The sequence below is a fragment of the Clarias gariepinus genome, chromosome 12, assembly GCF_024256425.1.
Source record: "Clarias gariepinus isolate MV-2021 ecotype Netherlands chromosome 12, CGAR_prim_01v2, whole genome shotgun sequence".
Taxonomy (NCBI): Eukaryota; Metazoa; Chordata; class Actinopteri; order Siluriformes; family Clariidae; genus Clarias; species Clarias gariepinus.
The window spans coordinates 24,873,049-24,893,391 of record NC_071111.1 but is presented as its reverse complement, the minus strand read 5'-3'; the positions used below and the strand labels follow the sequence as shown (position 1 = coordinate 24,893,391).

At 38.5% G+C, this 20,343-nt stretch overlaps 2 protein-coding genes across 2 annotated transcripts in view; both read right to left on the bottom strand.

The window, feature by feature from the left end:
* Nucleotides 1-20,343, bottom strand: part of LOC128533806 (NACHT, LRR and PYD domains-containing protein 12-like) — a 605,307-nt gene that overhangs the window by 317,975 nt on the left and 266,989 nt on the right. The gene's annotated exons all lie outside the window — the stretch shown is intronic.
* Nucleotides 703-15,799, bottom strand: LOC128533819 (protein NLRC3-like). The gene is made up of 6 exons (XM_053508078.1): nt 15,159-15,799; nt 11,223-11,349; nt 10,898-11,014; nt 9,369-9,422; nt 7,383-9,158; nt 703-1,186 (listed from the first exon to the last, which is right to left on the bottom strand). Exons 2-6 carry the CDS (start codon nt 11,273-11,275, stop codon nt 988-990), a joined length of 2,199 nt encoding a protein of 732 aa, XP_053364053.1. The 5' UTR covers nt 11,276-11,349; nt 15,159-15,799; the 3' UTR covers nt 703-987.

The window sequence follows — 20,343 nt, the reverse complement described above, 5'->3', positions numbered from 1 at the left end:
GTTCCAGAGTGACCATGGTTGGGAACCCGGCTTCCCCGAAAGACATCATCTCAACAACAACACACCAATCAATCAGCAATGACATGATTCTCTTCACTAGCGGTGAACCACAAGGAGACTGAAACGTAATGCAAATAAACAAACAAAGCTTCATACCTTGCTGATAATTGGTGCTAAATTTAAAAATATACAGTAAAATTAAAGGTCTAGTAAACAATAGAAGAACTAAATTAACTTTTACACTCCAAACTGTTTGTGTGTGTGCATGTGTGTGTGCGCGCTTGTGTTTAAGTAGCGTAGTTTCATGTATTGTAGATTAGTTTGATAAATTCTGGATGAGGCATTCTCTGTGCATTGGAAGTGGCTAAACAGCTAAAAACATGCACTTTGATCTCCTCCTGTTCTCAACTTCAGCTCTGTGTTACTGTACGAGTGTATTTGAGTCAGTGAGATATTCTTTATTTATGGCAAAATGTGAAATAATACAAGACTATTTAAGAGCTCTGTGAATTAACTATAAATAACAAAGACTGCAAGGTTTTAATACTGTTTGCAGATCTGGCAACCCTGTTTATAGCAGCTATATGGAGACGAATGTTAACTGACAAAATAAACATTATTTCAGCTTTAAGACCAATAAAATGTTTCTCATTTGCATTTCCCTGCTGCTTTTACACCCTACAGCTCACACACAGTGCATTTAGTTTGTGTCCCAGGTGCAGTTTGTGTGATTAGTTACAGTGTTTTAGTAAATTTCACAGTCATTTCAGACACACTGCAGTCACATCAAGTCATGTTTTGCTCTGCAGCTTCTCACATACGTACATCTGACCCAAAGACTCTGTGACAAATCATCAGTGTGCAGTGAAAAGAAACAATCTTCCTCCTCAGGACATTGATGATCAACCTAAAACTTCTGCTTCAGTCTCACTATTAGAGAATGTGTCTTACTGAGGAGCAGGTCATGTGACTCTCAGAGAGATGATCTTACCTCAGTGTCTCCACTTTACTGTGAGGATTCTCCAGTACAGCACAGAGCCACTTCACTCCTGAGTCTCCTAGTCTACTGTTGGACAGATCCAGTGTTTTCACAGTCAGACGCAGTTCTCTCAGATTGGAGGTTTCTGAGTTGAGTGCTGAGACCAGAGCTGAACAACTTTTTACTCCAACCTTATCACACCTGATACTGAAGGAAATTAAATAATATGTAATGAAATACATATATATACATAAAAGTTTACATATACTAAAAGTTTTAACAGATATACAAAATAGAAACACACACACTCTCACACAAACTTACTGTAGTACCAGTAAATTGCAATTTATCTAACCATATTATTAAAGATCATGAAAATCTTCAATTATTAGGCTAACTGAAAAGCACACACACACACACACACACACACACACACACACACTCGTAATACAAGGTGACACAGAATAACGGGAATTTTTTTAATGCGTACTGGTAGCCATTAGCAGGTGGTAGCACTGCGGGTTAGTGACATTTAGCAAGTAAACACTCCACCATTTTAGTATTAATGGATCAGTGGAACGGGCAATGAAATTTATTTCTTTTATCACTTCTAGTTTTATTGGATTGTAAAAAGTTCCCGTTTTTTTGTGTCACCCTGTATAAGATTGAGTCACTTAAAAAAATATATATAAACTTTTAATCTGATCATTTTGTTATTTACTGCAGCCAAAAGGCATATAAATGTCCGGGACGCTGTTGTCCTTCCTGTATATCGTAACACGTGTAATGTAAACACTTTTCCTGTTATAGTGAACTTTTGGCCTTATAGCACACAGTTTGACCACAAATCAGTCCCTGCCTATCTGATATCACTCAAATGAGCATGGGTTCTCTGTTTAGTCTGGTTCCTCCCAAGATTTCTTCCTTTTGTCATCTCAGGGACTTTTTCCTTGCCACGGTCACCCTCGGCTTGCTCATCAGGGACTGTTTATTATAAGTTTATTATATACTGTTAATTATAAGTGAGCAAATGTGTATTTTTTGTCTTAACTTATTTACATTTTTATTACCGTAAAAATGCTTTGCATCACTGATTTTTGTTAAAGGATCTTTATAAATAACATTTTGTTAAATTGAACTTTGTTTTGCTATATTTAATTTTCTTCTGAAATATTACATTTTGTGTATTTGTACTATTTTTGTCCCAATTGTACCAAATTTTACAGGTAGTATCCGTGGACCAAGCCCAAAGGAATGTCATTTTGTTTTCTGATTCATTAAAATTATTTGTCTGTGGTACTCCAACAAACATGGTGGAAAAAGTTGTATCTCTTCAATGGTCTGTAACCTTCACATCCAACTTTGTATTCATAAGATCCTGGGGACACAGTTTTATACAAATTGGTTACTGAGACGATCCTGCAAACCTGAGATTTAAGTATTAAAATCTTCACAGGGGTTGAATATATTTCCATAAAAGTTGTTTTTCAGCCCCAGTGTTATGGGTCCTAACTGTCCATTGATTATAAAGGTGATACACTAAACCAGAAGTCAATCAAAGTTTCAGTACATGTTAAGATAGGTTGAAAATGTCTGACTCCTTTCAAACTTAAAACCTGAACTAGTCTTTCATCACAGTAGTCCACTGTCTCACAGTATTACAGTGAGCTGATTAATTTTGGATTTTCAAATGTATGTACAGTGGAATCTCGGATTGAGAGTAACCTGGTTTGCGAGCCTTTCGCAAGACAAGCAAAATGTTTTCATAAATTTTGTCTTTAGACGCCGAGAGTAACGTGATCACAACTGTTTTTCTCTTTAAAAGCCTCTTTTATTTTCCGTTTGTAGCTTCAAGATGGCGCCGGTGAGGTCGGCTGCCGTCACGACTGCTCCGACCCCCTTTACCCCCTTAACACCTCTGCTTAGCATCTTGCTTGCCAACGTCCAGTCACTGGAGAACAAGCTTCCAGAGAGACATTCGGGACTGCAATCTCCTCTGCTTCACCGAGACATGGCTGAACCCAGCGGTGCCGGACCACGCCATCTAGCCGGCTGAGTTCTTCTCAGTTCACCGCATGGACAGGACGCGGGACTCGGGGAAGTCAAGGGGAGGACTCGGGGAAGTCAAGGGGAGGTGGTGTGTTTAATAGTGAACAGCAGCTGGTGCAACAGCGCGAGCGTTGTTCCTCTTACACGCTCCTGCACACCCAACCTGGAACTACTGTCCATCATGTGTCGTCCTTTTTATCTACCTCGGGAGTTTACATCGGTCATAATCAGCGCTGTTTATATTCCACCACAAACGGACACGGACACTGCCTTATGCGAGCCGCATGAGGCACTCACACAACAACAATCACAACACCGGGACGCTGCGCTTATTGTGGCGGGGGACTTTAATAGTGCCAACCTCAAACGTGCAGCGCCGAACTTTCATCAACATATCACCTGCCCCACCAGGGGCGAAAGGACACTGGACCATTGTTACACTACGGTCAAGGACGGCAAAAAGACACAATCTCGTTCACCGTTTGGTAAATCCGACCATGCCGCCATCTTCCTCATGTCAAAATATAAATAAAGGCTGAAACAGGAAGATCTGGTTTAGAGGGAGGTCGCGCGCTGGACGCACCAATCGGTGTCCGCGTTACAGGACACACTCGATGACGCAGACTGGGACATGTTCCGAAACAGCTCCATTGATGACATCAGCGTGTTTACGGAAGCACTTGTGGAATTAATTGGGAAACTAGCAGATGATACAGTGGAGAAAAAGACTATCAGAACATTTCCCAACCAGAAGCCGTGGATGGATAAAACCATCCGGGGCGCTCTGAGATCTCGCACCTCTGCTTACAACACGGGACTTGTGTCGGGGGACATGGAACCATACAAGGCTGCGTCATATAATGACCGGAAGGCGGTGAAAGAGGCGAAGCAGCGTTACAAGAGAAAACTAGAGTCACGAGGGGCCTGTGACAGGGACTAAGAACAATAATTGACTATAAAACACCAACAACCGGTATGACGAACGCAGACGTGACTCTGGCAGACGAGCTGAACACTTTCTATGCTTGCTTCGAGGCTCCAGCTAAAGACGCTAGCGATGCTAATGCTAGCGGCGCTAACGGCTGCAGACAGGAAGACACTGCCAGCACCGCAAGAGCATCATATCCGAGCATGACGTGAGGAGAGTCTTCAAGAGAGTGAACACCAGGAAAGCAGCAGGACCAGACGGCATCTCAGGCCGTATCCTCAGAGCCTGCGCAGACCAGCTAGCACCTGTGTTCACAAAGATATTCAACCTCTTTTTAGCTCAGTCAGTGATCCCCACATGCTTCAAAGAGTCCCTCATTGTTCTGGTTCCAAAGAAACCTCAACCTGCTTCTCTTAATGACTATCGCCCTGTAGCCCTCACCTCAGTAGTGATGAAGTGCTTTGAGCAGCTGGTCAAGGACTTCATTATTTTTTCATTACCAGACACACTGGACCCACTACAGGTCGCTTACCGTCCAAACCGTTCAACTGACAATGCCATCTCTCATCTCCTCCACACATCACTTACTCACTTGAACACTAGAAGGGAAGAATTATGTTAAAATGCTCTTCATCGACTACAGCTCTGCATTTAATACCATAATTCCCTCCACACTCACCACCAAACTGGAGCACCTGTGACTCAGCTCATCTCTGTGTCAGTGGATCTCCAATTTCCTAACTGGCAGACCACAGGCAGTAAGGATGGGCGGACATGTCTTAGCCTCCATCACTCTCAGCACTGGAGCTCCCCAGGGGTGTGTTCTGAGCCCCCTGCTGTACTCTTTGTACACATATGACTGTGTGGCCAATACCAACTCCACCACCATTATTAAGTTTGCTGACGACAACGTTGTGGTGGGCCTGATCTTTGATAACAACGAGACGGCCTACCTGAAGTAGATTAGGGATCTGGAGAAATGGTGCCAGAGGAACAACCTCCTTCTAAACATCAGTAAGACAAAGGAGCTGATAGTGGACTTCAGCACTAAGCAGGAGAGAAACTACCAGACCCCCGTCATCAACGAGAGCCCAGTGGACACGAGAGTGGACAGCTTCAAATACCTTGGTGTTCACATCACGCAGGACCTGTCATGGTCATGTCACAGCAACACTGTGGTGAAAAAGGCCCGGCAGCGTCTCTACCACCTCAGATGCATGAGAGACTTCAGACTGCCCTCCAAGGTGCTCAGGAACTTTTACTACTGCACCATAGAGAGCATCCTGATGGGAAACATCTCAACCTGGTTCGTAAACAGCACCATGCAGGACAGACGAGCTCTACAGAGGGTGGTGCAATCAGCAGAGCGCACCATCCGCACCGAGTTCCCTGACCTGCACTCGATTTACAGCAAGCGGTGCTGGACCAAGGCCAGGAAGATCGTGAAGGACCTCAGCTTTCCCAACAAAGGACTGTTCTCTCTGTTGAGGTCAGAAAAGCGATTCCGCTTCCTGAAGGCCAACACAGAGAGACTGAGTAGGAGCTTTTTCCCGCATACTTACTTTGAACATTCTGGACATTCGTTTACACTAGTGGCCACTGCACAACTACACTTCGTGGTCATTAGTCAAATCACTCTATCACAAGCCACTTTAAATAAATAACTTTTAAGCATATTTGCACTGCACAAGACACTTTAAATATGTGGATTGTACAACCCTGTACAGCTGTTTCTTTTGTTCTATATATATTTTTATTTTTTATTTTTAATATTTATTTGTTATTCATAGTCTTTTATTTTGAGGTCACAAGCACTGCAGATCGTACTGTGTATGACTGTGTATGTGACAGATAAAATTGGAATTTGTATGTGTGTGCTCGCGCGGGGTAGGTATGAGTGTGTGCTCGCGCGGGGTGGGTATGAGTGTGTGCTTGCGAGAGGCGGTGTATGAGTGTGGGTATGTGTGTATGTGTGTTTGATCGTGCTGGGGTGTGTGTCCTACAAAGCAACCCCCCCCACACACACACACTTCCTCCTCTTTCTGGTCTCCATCACTGCAGCTAGGATTCTTTTTGTAGTAAAGTGAGTTTATTGTTTACCTATCCACTAGATGGCAGTAGAGAATAATGGTAAGGATTTGCCTGTGCAAAAGGATTGGAGAACAAGCAGCTGACCGTGGGAAGCAGAGACCATGTGTGTCAGTCATTTTTGTTATAACTATTTCATGCCTTTCTGTTGTTGTCAATAAAGGCATACGTTACAGAACTGTCGGCTCTGCATTACTAGACTTTTCAAAGGTAAAGTGCAAGTTAATTTGTTTTATTTTAATTTTATATTTTGTATTAATTATTTTTATAAGAATATTTTTGGGCTGTGGAATGAATCATCTGAGTTTCCATTATTTCCTATTAGCTTTGATATATGAGTGTTTTGATATACAAGCACACTTCTGTAACAAATTATGCTCGCAATCCAAGCATAATCCACTGTTCCTTCCTTAGAAATTTTCCTTTTGCGCCCATGTTGTCTGATATTTTGTCATTCTGTCATCCTGGAGAAGCTACATAAAAGTCTTCTCACATCTCCTCCGACAAACTATGTCCAAATTGAGCTAATTTCCAAGTAAGAAGCATCTATAGACCAAGCCCAACTAAAACTATCACTTTGTGTTTCACCCAAATGAGTCTCAAACACTAAACAGGAAGTTGGTATTGCATTTGTAATTATTGCATTCGTAAGTGCAAATTGAAAGAGCACCACATGGTGGTACTATTGCAACTTTGTAATTGCCAAAACAATGCACCAAATATTCAACATAAAACCACATAACTTTTTAATAATTTTAAGATAGTGAATCATTACTGTATTGTTTTTCTCCTTAAATGAAATGAGCTGGCTTCCACATATCTACTAAATACCCTTCAGTCTTATGTCCTACTAGCATGGGATTATTATTATCTGGCAACCTCTTGTCATTTGGAAATTACCCCACCCCATCCGCTTCCTTGAAAATACTTTTAAAGCACTCCAATGCAGCCTCTATTATTCGCAGAAAATGGATAAAAAGGTGCGCACGAAAAAAAAACCTTGAAAAAATGATACATGACCTTTCCAAATTCTGGTCAAAGCACAGACATGCTGATTCGTAGGGACTGACATCACAGGACCTCTGTGTTTGGCAAAATATGGAAGGTCATTTGCAGGGGAATTTTTACTTTACAAATTACAGACATACGGGATTAAGATTACAGGCAACTTCATTTGTTTGTGTATTTGCTTTAAAATAATTTTGTTCTTCTTTTTATGTGAATTTTATTTTTAATGTATTTGCAGTAACTCCACCCTGAATCATGTTGAGGTCAAAACATCCCACAGCAAAAATTTGACACTGTAACAGTAAAGCAGTTATATTCAGCTTTACTTACGTTGCTTTCCTGGATGCTTCAATCACAGGCATCAGCTTCAGAAGAACATCATCTGTTATCTTATCTGGACTGATATATTTAATCAGGTCAAATTCCTCCAGCTCCTGTGCTGATGTCAGTAACACAAACACCAGAGCAGACAACTGTGATAAAGAGAGTTCACTTTGTTTTCCAGATTTCAGGTAGCGTTGGATTTCCTCCTCTAGAGAATTATCACCCAGTTCATTCAGACAGTGGAACAGATTGATGGATTTCTCTGTAGAACGCTCCCAACTGATCTTCTGCGTAATGTACTGAACTGTTTCCTTTGTGCTCTGGGAGCTACTTCCTGTCTGTGTTACTAAGACCTGTAAGAGTTTCTGATTGGACTCCAGTGAGAGACCCAGAAGAAAGCGAAGGAAAAGATCCAGATGTCCAGTCTGACTTTTTAAAGCTTCATCCACAGCACACTTGTGAAAATCTAAAACTGTAATTTCTTCCTTTTTCTGTTTTGAAGCTCGACTTTTTTTAAGAACATTTTTATTGTCTATCCTGAACATCAGGTGCACATACAGAGCTGCGAGGTGTTCCTGAATGCTCAGATGAACAAAGCAGTACACTTTACTCTGGTGAAGCCCAAACTCCTCTCTGAAGATCTGTGTACACACACCTGAGTACACTGCTGCTTCTCTCACATCAATGCCATACTCTCTCAGGTCTTCCTCATAAAAGATCAGGTTCCCTTTCTCCAGATGCTCAAAAGCCAGTTTTCCCAGTTTAAGAAGCATTTCTTCATCACTCTGCTGCTTCTTTGAGTATTTTTCTCTTATGATGTTTATCTGAATGATGAGGAAGTGTGTGTACATTTGAGTCAGAGTCTTGGGGATCTCTTCTCTCTCTGCTTCACACAACATTCTCTCTAGAACAGTAGCTGAAATCCAGCAGAAGACTGGGATGTGGCACATGATGTAGAGGCTTCTTAATGACTTCAGGTGTGTGATGATGTTATTGGCCAGGCTCTGATCACTGATCCTCTTCCTGAAGTACTCCTCCTTCTGTGGGTCATTGAACCCTCGTACCTCTGTGACTCGATGGACACACTCAGAGGGGATTTGATCAGCTGCTGCAGGTCGGGAGGTGATCCAGATGAGAGCAGAGGGAAGCAGATTCCCTTTGATCAGGTTTATCAGCAGCACAGGCACTGATGCAGATTCAGTTACATCACACACTCTTACTGTGTTCTGGAAATCTAGAGGAAAACGACACTCGTCCAATCCATCAAAAATAAACAGAACTTTTTCCCAAATGGACATTACGGTTTCTTTAAAAAAGATATGAAGGAGCTCCATCAGACTCAGTTTCTGGTCCTCCATCAAATTCAGCTCTCTGAAAGGAAGTGGAAATATGAGGTGGACGTCCTGATTTGCTTTCCCTTCAGCCCAGTCCACAATGAACTTCTGCACAGAGACAGTTTTTCCGATGCCAGTGACTCCCTTCGTCAGCACAGATCTGATGTGTTCGTCTTGTTCAGATAAGGGCTTAAAAATGTCATTGCATTTGATTAATGTTTCCTCTGTTGTTGTTCCCCTGGACGCTGCTTCGATCTGTCTCACCTCCTGTTCTTTATTGACGTCTCCACTGTCTCCCTCTGTGATGTAGAGCTTTGTGTAAATTTCATTCAGCAGTGTTTGTGTTCCCAGGTTTATCATCACTCCATTCAAGAACTGAAACTTCTTCATCAGATTTAATTTGAACTTTTTCTGGAATTCATTTACAGCAGCAGATTCTGGGTCGTGCCTGTGAGATGGTGAAGTACAATGTGGTGAGACATGGGGTCCAATAATTAATCTTTAAGATCTATTTTGTCTGACCATTTTCACTGATAGCTCTTTATAATGTTCTTACTATGTGTTTATTTTATTCTATAGTTTTCTATAACCTAATCACTCTGTAGTTAATAACAGCAGTGTGTCAGTGTCACAGTCATGTTGTTGGATTTGATCTTACCCTGTATCTTTGATGATGTTCTTTCCTGTTTTGTCTCCTGCCTTCTGTAGATCACTGTGAACAAAAATTGTTGTAATAATTTTACTATAAACATCAGCCTTGAAGGCATAGTTTGGGATTTTTCGAGTCAGAATGAATTCAAAATTGAGGTGCATATAAGTACATTATAATAGGTCATTATACATTTTTCTGCTCTGCACACTGCTCAGGACGTTTGTCACCCAGATAGTGAGTTTAGTGTAAATAAAGTAGGGCTAAATTCCACAACCCTCATTCCGTGCAAAAATGCATTTCAAAGTTCAGCTGAGACTTGTATGAAACTCGTTAATTTTATCTTGCTACATGGACAGATAATTTCACTTGTTTTAAGAAATTCGCTCAACACTAGTTTAATTATCTGTCCAGGAAGAAAGAAATTTTTAAATGATAAGAAATCTTTATTTAATTTAAATTTATTTTCTTTTAGTTCCTTAGTGTTTTTATGTAATTCTAATAATTATGGTGAAAAAACGTGTTTAATTTTTTGTTGCTCAAAATATGCATCAAAACTGCTGATGTGCAACACCCTCCAGTAGTAATGGGAAGTTTGGATTATTTTAGTGACTCGATTCTTTGAATCTCATTCATCAAAATTAATGAATCTTTTTTTAAGTTAATTAGTTCTCTAGATGTAGATCTTTTGATCAGAAATAAAATAAAATGTTACATTTTTAATAAACAGACCCCCAACGCGTCTACATACACAAATTTTGGCTATAGTTCCAGTAATGAATATATTACAATGCAGGCCATATTATGATAAACAGAATGAGCAGCTCACCACTCATACAGTATCTTCTGGTCCGAAATGTTTCTAAACCTACAGTTTCGCGATGCTTTATGCGAGCGCACCCAGTAGAAAATGAATGAATCACTCTACAGGACCATTTGTTCTTCTGAGTCACGTTAAAGACTCATTCCAAAAGAATAAATTGTTCATGAATGACCCATTACTACCCGGTGGCACACCTTATTGAGCTTTTCAACCCAGATTTCATTCAGGTTGACAGCTGACTGTACGCTCCAATACACGTGATAAAAGGATGACAGCACACGAATACAGATGGCATTTTTGTTTTGCTGCAGGTGGATAATTTAAGTTCAGATTTTTATTTTATAAATACGAGGAGGACTCAAATAGACATTGAGTATTTTATTTGAAAATAACCTTCAACCCAGTCTCCATTTCTTTTTCTGAATTTAAAATATTTTTGTTGCATGCAGAAATAAAATTTAGTTTTCTCTGTAGCAGTTCATTGATTTCATAAATGCAACACACTATAACAGAATAAAGGTAAAAAACGACATACAGTATGCAGTATTATCTTCATTTTAGATGTTAAAAGGGTTTTGTGGCTCCAAGTGTTTTCTTTTCTATGGAAACGGGTCCAAATGGCTCTCTGTGTATTTAAGGTTGCCGACCCCTGATCTAGATGAATTTCCCTTTAACTGTGACTTCAGCAGTGACATTAACAGTGAGGAGACGTTACCTGTGTAGAGGTGAGAAGACTCCAGCTTTAAAATCAATAGGTTGATACATAGACCCATCACTCTTCATGGAGACACAGCTGGGTGCTGCTGATTCTGATCTCTCTCCCTGGAGTTTACTGTACAACATTATTTGAAGTTGTTAATTTAATGAGAGATAAATTTTACTTGCAGTGAACGAAATCAATTTTATGGTGACTGTTATTTTGTCAATAATAATGAAACACTTTAATGTTTACAATTTTAAATGACTTATTTCATATATGCTCAGTTAGTAATTTGGATATGAATATTTAATGACTGAAATGCCAAGGTATGGTAGGTTACCCATTATTAGAGGGTGGGGACACATTATCAGTGTCCAGATCAGGGGTCTCCATCTTTGAATATTAGTAAAGTATATACAAACTAGCAGTTGAGATCCTGAAGTGTCTGATCTCAGTGGATTACACTCCTAAAAAACACAAAAACAAGTTTGTAGGTAAACTTCCACACAATCAGACAGACAGACAGACAGACAGACAGACAAACAGACAGACAGATAGATAGATAGATAGAGAGATAGAGAGATAGAGAGAAAGAGAGAGAGTACTTTATTAACCCCAAAAGGAAATTGCAGCGTTACAGTATCCAGTTCACATATTATACAACAAGTGAGCAACAAGCCAGAATTGCAGTGAGGAAAAAGGAAAAGTTAAAAAACACTTCTATGTACACAAGCATAATGATTGTACAGGTGTGATCAAAACTGTACATAAGTAGTAATAGAGAGACTGAACCAGCAAGAATATAAACAGCAAATACAAATAAAATAGAGGATGCAATAAATGAAGGATGTGACTATACTGCAAAGAAGACAATAAAAAATGTAGAAGGAAATTTTTTAAAATATTCTTATATTGTAAGTCTTCTAAAACTTGGCTTAACTCTACTAAACTCAACGTGACAAAAACACAATGAATCATGTGCTGCTCTTGGACACCCAGAAGGTGTTATGAAGGCTGGAGATAAGAAAGTCCGGCCCTAGGTGAAAAAGTAATTGCCACTAAACTCAATAATTGGTTGTGCCACCCTTAACATGCTTCACTTTGTCAGACAGGTTTTATTTACATGATTTCTTGATTTAACAGGTCTGGCAGTAATCAGGCCTGGGTGTGGCAAGAGAAATTTAACCCAGCTTTTCAAAAATTACAGTTTATTTATGATTTAGCATAAATTTGCACCTCTAGGGTCCGAGTTCGATTCCCGGCCAGGCTTAATTCCTGTCTCTGTGTGCATGGAGTTTGTATGTTCTCCCCGTGCTTGGTGGGTTTCCTCCAGGTACTCCGGTTTCCTCCCACAGTCCAAAGACATGTAGGTTAGGTTGATTGGCGTTCACAAATTGCCTGTAGTGTGTGAATGAGTGTGTGAGTGAGTGTATGTGTGTGCCCCACGATGGATTGGCACCCTGTTCAGGGTGTACCCCGCCTTATGCCATAAGCCTCCTGGGACAGGCTCCAGGCCCCCGCGACCCTGAATACAGGATAAAGCTGTATAGAAGATGAGTGAGTGACACATTCCATACAAACTTAATTCTTTTGATTGTGTAAAGCTGCTTTGCGACAATGACAACTGTTAAAAGCGCTATACAAATAAAACTGAATTAAATGTAAGCTTTAAAATCAGTTTTAAAATGTGGGGGCTACATGTCCTGCAGAGGGCGCACTTTTATATTAAATATCATTACTTTTTAAATGTATTTCTATTATTAATAGTAATATTTATTTTTACTTACATTTAATTTGTTCTTGGAGACAATATTAAACAAAACCATTGCAATCAGGTGTACAGTGTTGTTCCAGAGTTACAGTACAGCTAATTTTCATTATAATCTTTAATTTTTAAAACTACTGTAAATACAACACATTATGTCGCTGTCAGGGGAAACCGCTAGAGGGCGCCTTGCAACTATCGACTCTGTTTCATGTTTTGTGATTTTTTTTTTTTTACAGTTAATTTCCCAGAATACACTGCACTAGGGTCACGCATCTGTTGTTTAGTTTCATGAAAAGTTTGTTTGTCACCCGATTATTTTGTTCAGGTTGTTGGTGTTTGTTTATAATTAAACGTCAGTAACTTACAGACATAATTCAGATTTCCTACATCTGTGTTTTACACGAGTTTTAGTCAAGTAGGCTTTTATTGTCATTCCAGCCATATACAGTTCAGTACTTTCCTTGATATAAGAACGTTGTATTTTAACTTTTCCAACACTCCCAGAAACTGAAGCTGCAGCTGAAACACTTTGACTTTCGATGGCTGTGTTCCATTCCCAAGTGTACTTCAGAGGGTGCTCCCTGCATTCCCTCCGTTTGCAGGGCATATCAGTTAAAGGAACTTATGGTAAACACCTGATATCTGTCGCTGCTGCTGTGGAAATGTCACACTACGGATATTAAATATTTATTGAAACAAAAGCGTACACCATTTTAAAACATATACTATTGAAACGTTAAAAATATTTTATTAATTTACAAGATGCACAAATATTTTTTTTTACAGATTGCTAGCCTGTATAATATTAAAAATGTCTTGATTATATAAAAATTATAATGAATGCGTCCTATTGTGTCCTCTTTAATAATGATATCTACAGTAAATATACAATAAATACAGTAAATCCTTTCTTAAATTCTTTGTTTTTATGACCTATGGGAAAATTTCACTCCCTTTTCCGGTGAAGTGAAGACCCGTTGTTCACTTGTTCCCTACACCGTTCACGGTTCTTTTTGAACTAAACAGTTTCTCTCCCTGCGGTTTGAAATCACACTTAACATGGCTGAACAGCCTGTGTAGTGCACTTCGCAGGGAACTTGTGGTCGATCGGAACACACCCCTATCGAGGAAGGTTTGTTCGTCACCCGTTTATTTTGTTCAAGATTATTTGTGTTAATTATTAAACGTCTTAACCTTCCTCTTGTGTTAGGGTCAGCACCGACCCGTTTTACTTTTTAAATGTATAAAACTAAAACCTAATTTAGTTTATTGCATCAAGGCTTTTTGACTTTGTCAGGAATCTGTATTTAATTAAAATAAAACAAACAAAAAAACATTTGTACTAAATTATAAAATGCTCTGGTCAAAATTATTACCTTTGTGTTGTTGGTTTGAAAGTGAAATTCACAATAAATAAAAATTCTACATAAAAACTGACAAAGAGAAAGAGTCAGATATGCTGAGGTTCTTGGGCATTTCAGGAAGGATCATCCAAAAAAAAAAAAAAAATACTTCTGGAATAATATCTTTGGCTGTGGTTTGGAGTTTGGAGATTTTTTTACATTATTTTAATCATATCTGTACAGAGCTTGTGGACTTGATGTGTAAGGTTTTCTGATATGTCTCTCTATAACTTACATCTTAATGTCTTTTCTTCTTCTGGGGTATGAGACGTACTGTATGTGACAGGGCACCGAGCCAAAAGCTTAAATATGCTCTTTGCTGATAACTAACCAAGAACTTCAGACACATCATGCGTACATGTTTGTCCCTCTCTCCCAGTATAAGTGTATGGAGGTGCGGCGGATGCATCATGCAATAACTGTTTGTCTTTTAACTTGTATTAAACTCAACAATTTGGAGGATCATTTTAAATTACAATTGGGGGAGCCTTACAATTTGGGGGCTCATCTGCAATTTTTCTTCAAGGAAATTAATTTAGCTATTTATTTAAATTGATTTGATAATTTGCTATTTTTCTTCCTTTGTCAGGGAAGTTTCAAGCATCACTGTATTTTAATGAAATTTAATTAGGTGTTATATGGAGTTTAAAAAATAACTTTCTTATGTAAATTAGCTTTTTTGTCCCAGTCATATTTTAAACAAGCTTTCATGCGGATTTCATTCTATAAGGAAGGTAAATTAAAAGTTTAGCGTTTTCTTTTCTTTAGCCAAGCAAGCTTTGTTCACGTCTTAGAGTTAATTAATTCTGTGGTATTTAAAAAAAATACCTCCACCATGGTTTAAATATATTTGTTCTGTCTTGCGTCACATTTTAATTTGATTTCCTTAAATAAAATGGCCGTGGCAAATGTGTGTGATTGTGGAAAATTTGGTTTAAAATATTTTTTTAATTTAATGGTAGCTCTTTCCTTAGCACAAAACAAAAGAGAGCTCTGCCCCAACCTTCAGGGGTTGAGCTAGTGGAATTTGGGAAGGTTGAGTACCCTGTGAAAAGTTTTTTAGAAAATGGACAAAGAGGACGAGAAAGTAATGAGTCGGCCTTACCGGTTTCAATGAATCAGTCCGGGAGCATGATGATAGAAAATGTCTGTCCTGTAAATCTGTCCTGATGGTGAATAATCCTAACTTCAGGAAATCCTCAACAAAACCGAGTTCACAGTCCAAGAAAGTAGAAACCTTTGACAGAATGGCTTCCAAGATTTCTCTCGCAAATTTAGTTTGCAGTCTTAAGTGCAGGTTAAAATTTGCAGTCTAAGTAAACATCCGCGCACGCGCGCGTGTGTGTGTGTGTGTAAGAAAGATAACACATGTGCCACACCCTCCTCCCCTATGTGTTCAATGATTCGTTCCACAACCCAAAAATATTCATATAAAAATGATTAATAGAAAATTTGAAGTAAAAATAAAACTAATTAACCTTTTCTTCATTTTCTTATGGAGAAGATTTAAAGGAAAACTAATCAACCTTTTCTTTATTTCTTATGGAGAAGATTTAAAGGTGCAGAGATGACATTTCACTATGAGATTCATTTTCTTAAGTGCGTTGTGGTTTTTGGCAACATGATGAAAGAGCTGGGAAAGGGAACTACCTGTACCTAGGAATGTATTCTGGCAAGAGACTGAAAAAAAATGCATACTGTATAAGGAAAATTAAAGAGACATGTAAGAATAACAATAACATAGTAGGATGACTAACAGGACAGATGTGGGGAGCTAACAGAGCCATATTAACATGCATATATTGTGCACTCATGAGAGCTACCGTATGGCTGCATAGTATTCATGTCTGCAGCAGATTCTAACCTAAAACAGATCGGCATAATGCAATCTCAAACCCAGCATGTTGTGGGGTCCTTAAAACATCCCCCAGTAGCAAACAGGTAGAAGTGGGAGAAATGCCATTAATAATCAGAAGAGTAAAGATAATGTTGGCATACTATATATATATATATATATATATATATATATATATATATATATATATATATATATATATACAGTATATATATATATATATACAAAATGAAGCATAATTTTATTATTTTGTTATTAGTATTGTTAATATTATTGTATTGTTTACTCTTTTTCAGCTATGTTACAACCTCCAAAATGCTAAGAGTTAAAACTGCCACAACTCTCACACACTTTGTTTAAGATTTATAAACTCTCTGCTCTCATACATTCTCTTCGTTTCACAGCTCTTGCATGACTGTTGCAATCTGATTTGATTGGTCTTCGGAATATAAAAATACTGATATTTTATTTTTGCCCTACTAAATACATGCTTCCCTTAATTTAGCTGCTGGAGAGCATGTAGGTGATTTGGCTGGTATGTAAGTTAGTTCTGATTTTTTTTTTTTTTTTTTGAGTAAATATTTCAAATGTCAGTTGTACACACTATGCAGGTGGTATCTGTTAGACAAAATGGCTGGGCATGCGGCGTGGGGACATCATGTGTGTGTAAAAAAATGCCCTTATTTCCAGAACTTCATTCCAAGCTGTAGTTAGATAGCCGTACTGTGTTAAATACCAGGTAAAATATTAAGCTCATAACAAACAGTCCAATGGTACAGATGTGGCCATTAAGACTGCGCGTGTTTTATTGCGAGATGCCGCAATTTGGCGCATGGCGTGCCTCGACTTGCCGCAAGCAACATTTGGGAATTTGGGCTTCACTGAATATCCGCCAGATGGTGCATGGAAGGACTTTATGAAAGACATGGCATTGCCTCAGTTTAAATGGTCTTAAATTAAACTTTAATTAATCTTATTTAAAACCTAAAAATGTGTCGCCATCATCAGAAGACATGAATGAACAATATATTATATTATATATTATAATTTTTATATATATGTATAACACACATCCCAGATAGCACACACACGTCGCAGAGACATCTATGCGACGTCGTCTTTTTTCATCTGGCAGATGTCTGGCAGAGGGCGTTTGCTCATCTGGCAGACGTCGCCGAGACGTCCGTGTCCGATGTTAGAACGTCGTTTGGCCTACATATTTAAGACGTAAATAAATTAAAACGACCCTGATCCGCTTTTTAGATGATGTTAATCAGATGTTTATACATCTGCCAAAGGTCTGATTCATGTCGGATAGACGTCGTTTTATTAAAACACCCCCCTCCCATTATTTTAATTAAATACCCTCGGCACGTCTATAATATGGAACTTCAAAATGTTCAAAATTAAATAAATAAATAGGACATGATGAAATAAATAACTCTATGAATAAATAAGACACATACATGTAATATAAGAATGATATTGTAAAATAATGGAACATATTTTGAAAAAAAGCTCATTATTATGAAACATATTGCACTCTGCAAATTATTTTTCCCAAAAACAGAGATTATTGCAGAGGCATTTTATTTAATTCACGCTGTTTTTATTTTAAAAGGTCATTTTTTTTAAAGTCAATTTTTATTTCAAAATCCCGTTTTTTACGATGGCCTATTTATTTCATAATACGACTTTTCAGCAGAATGAGTCGTTCTGTCAATCAAGAGCGACAGGGCGGAGTCAGCTGTGTGATTGGTTGCTCCTTTATTCAGATGTAAGTAATAGCGCATGAAGTATCGAGTTAGGTCTAATGGTGCAAAACGTATTCTATGCAGTAGGTGGCAGTACAGTGTCTACTGGTAAATTATCCCTCTCTATCTGATCTGCTAAAATGAGCAGAACTGGCTGAAGTTCACACCAATCCGCCATCTTCCATGACTTTTGACTTAGCACACAATTTACTAGAATTAAGATATAACTCAATACAGAAATAAATGCTTTTTAAGCTTCCAACAACAGTTTGGTGAAGAACAATACATTTTCCAGCATGATGGAGCACCGTGCCATAAGGCAAAAGTGATAACTAAGTGGCTCGGGGACCAAAACGTTGAAATTTTGGGTCCATGGCCTGGAAACTCCCCAGATCCTAATCCCATTGAGAATTTGTGGTCCATCCTCAGGAGGCGGGTGGACAAACAAAAACCCACTAGTTCTGACAAACTCTAAGAAGTGATTTTGAAAGAATGGGTTGTCAGGATTTGGCCCAGAAGTTAATTGAGAGCATGCCCAGTCGAATTGCAGACGTCCTGAAAAAGAAGGGCCAACACTGCAAATACTGACCATGTAATTGTCGATAAAAGCCTTTGAAACGTATGAGGTGCTTGTAATTATATTTCAGTACATCACAGAATCAACTGAAACAAAGATCTAAAAGCAGTTTAGCAGCAAACTTTGTGAAAACTAATATTTGTGTCATTCTCAAAAATTTTGGCCACAACTGTATATTATTTAAAGTATCACTGAACATACACTACCGTTCAAACGTTTGGGGTCACTAACTCCATGATCATTCCTGATTTTTATTTCTTTGTACATTGTAAAGGAATGCCGAAGGCATCCAAAAAATGCATTAATCTCCTTTGACCAGTAAATGGTGAGATGTTTCTGCTACTTTTGCTCTGTAAAGACTTCATAACGCCTCTAATCTGAGGTGCTGTTACTGTAATTGGTCATTTTTCAGGCTGATAACTCTAAATGAACTTCTCGTCTGCGGCAGAGGTAGGTTTTGGTCTTGCCCTTCCACGGCCTTTCATGAGAGCCACTCATCTATCTGCGTAAAAAAGAGATACAATATTATAGTTTCCGTCATTTTTAAAATAAATTTACGTATTGACTGGGCCGGGCCACATTGACCAGCGGCCAACCGGGAGAACGCCCGGAGCTCCAGACGGCCAGTCCGCCACTGACTAGCTTGTTGTTGCTAGCTGTAGCGGCGGTCCGCGGAGCAGGTATTCAGGGAAACTAATCGATGTTAAAGGATCAGCCAATAGGCGCGCAGGTCCAACCCACTGGCGCTGATTGACAAAACGACTCATTCTGCTGAAAAGTCGCATTATGGGGCATCGTGAAAAACAGGATTTTGAAATAAAAACTGACTTTGAAAAAATGACATTTTAAAATAAAAACAGCATGAATTAAATAAAATGCCTCTGCAATAATCTCTGTTATTGGGAAAAATAAATCGCAGAGTGCTTTTTTCAAAATATATTCCATTATTTCACAATATCATTCTCATATTACATGTATGTGTCTTATTTATTCATAGTTATTTATTTCATCATGTCCTATTTATTTATTTAATTTTGAACACTTTGGAGTTCCATAGTAAAGCAGTTCATGGTAAGCAGCAATAAACAAATGTCAGGTATGTAATGTTCACTTATGTCTTCAGTTGAACAGGAACTGCTCTTTAAGAGTGGCACAAAGATGTATTACTGTGTATGGGGTGTAAGAGTGGACTTTTACAAACATAACACCCTTTTTCATTGTATTTTGCACGGCCATATTTATGCCATAAATGTGCCTCCTGTGTATGAGATCATCTGTGTCCCTCTTCACTCAATCCTGGACATTTTCTTTGTGAGTGAGTTGGTGATGTTTAGGGTGTAAGAGTGAGTTTTTTTTTCCTGTCAGTTAACTATATTCTAAATAAACTACAAACAAAAAAATAGATGTTTAGTTTGTCCTCAAAGTATTTTCTTGTATCACTTCCCTCTGTCACATATCTGACTGAAAGACTCATTATGCAGCTCATTATACGAGTCTTTGTCGTCTTTGGTGTGAATTACAGCATTATTCATGATCATTCACGCCTCCTCGCATGAGGCTTTTTTAAACAAAAAGTGTTTTACAAAAATGTAAATGAACATATTGTTTTCTGTGAATAAGTGAACAGGATGATTGTCACATCATTTTGAAGCAGAAACTATTGACTACAAGATCCAGTTCACAAAAGTCTTGTACACAAATTTTATGAATGATGTCACCTTATTTTAGTGACTTATTTTTTTGCTGCTCAGTTCGCGTGCGTCACTCGTATAGTCAACATCCGTGCACGCGTGTAACGTTTACTATAACACTGTGACCACCAGAGGTGGGTGGAGTAGCCAAAAAATTACTCAAGTAATAGTAGCTGTACTTTAATATAAAGTAGATGTAAAAAGTAGTCATCCAAAATATTAATCAAGTAAGGGTAAAAAAGTATTAGGTGAAATGATACTCAAGTTACTTAAGTACTGAGTAACTGTTTCAATCGCAATTTCCACATTTCTTTTTTTTTTTTTTTTTGAAATTATACAAACCGGATTCCAAAAAAGTTGGGACACTATACAAATCGTGAATAAAAACTTAATGCAATGATGTGGAGGTGCCA

What these genes read in the sequence shown, in the direction of transcription:
- LOC128533819 (XM_053508078.1), bottom strand. Translation starts at nt 11,275, where the DNA reads ATGGAGACCCCTGATCTGGACACTGATAATGTGTCCCCACCCTCTAAT. An exon ending in TCCCCACCCTCTAATAATGG is followed by an intron (nt 11,015 to 11,222) that starts GTAACCTACCAT and finishes AATGTTGTACAG; the next exon opens with TAAACTCCAGGGAGAGAGAT. An exon ending in GAAGCATCCAGGAAAGCAAC is followed by an intron (nt 1,187 to 7,382) that starts GTAAGTAAAGCT and finishes AATTTCCTTCAG; the next exon opens with TATCAGGTGTGATAAGGTTG.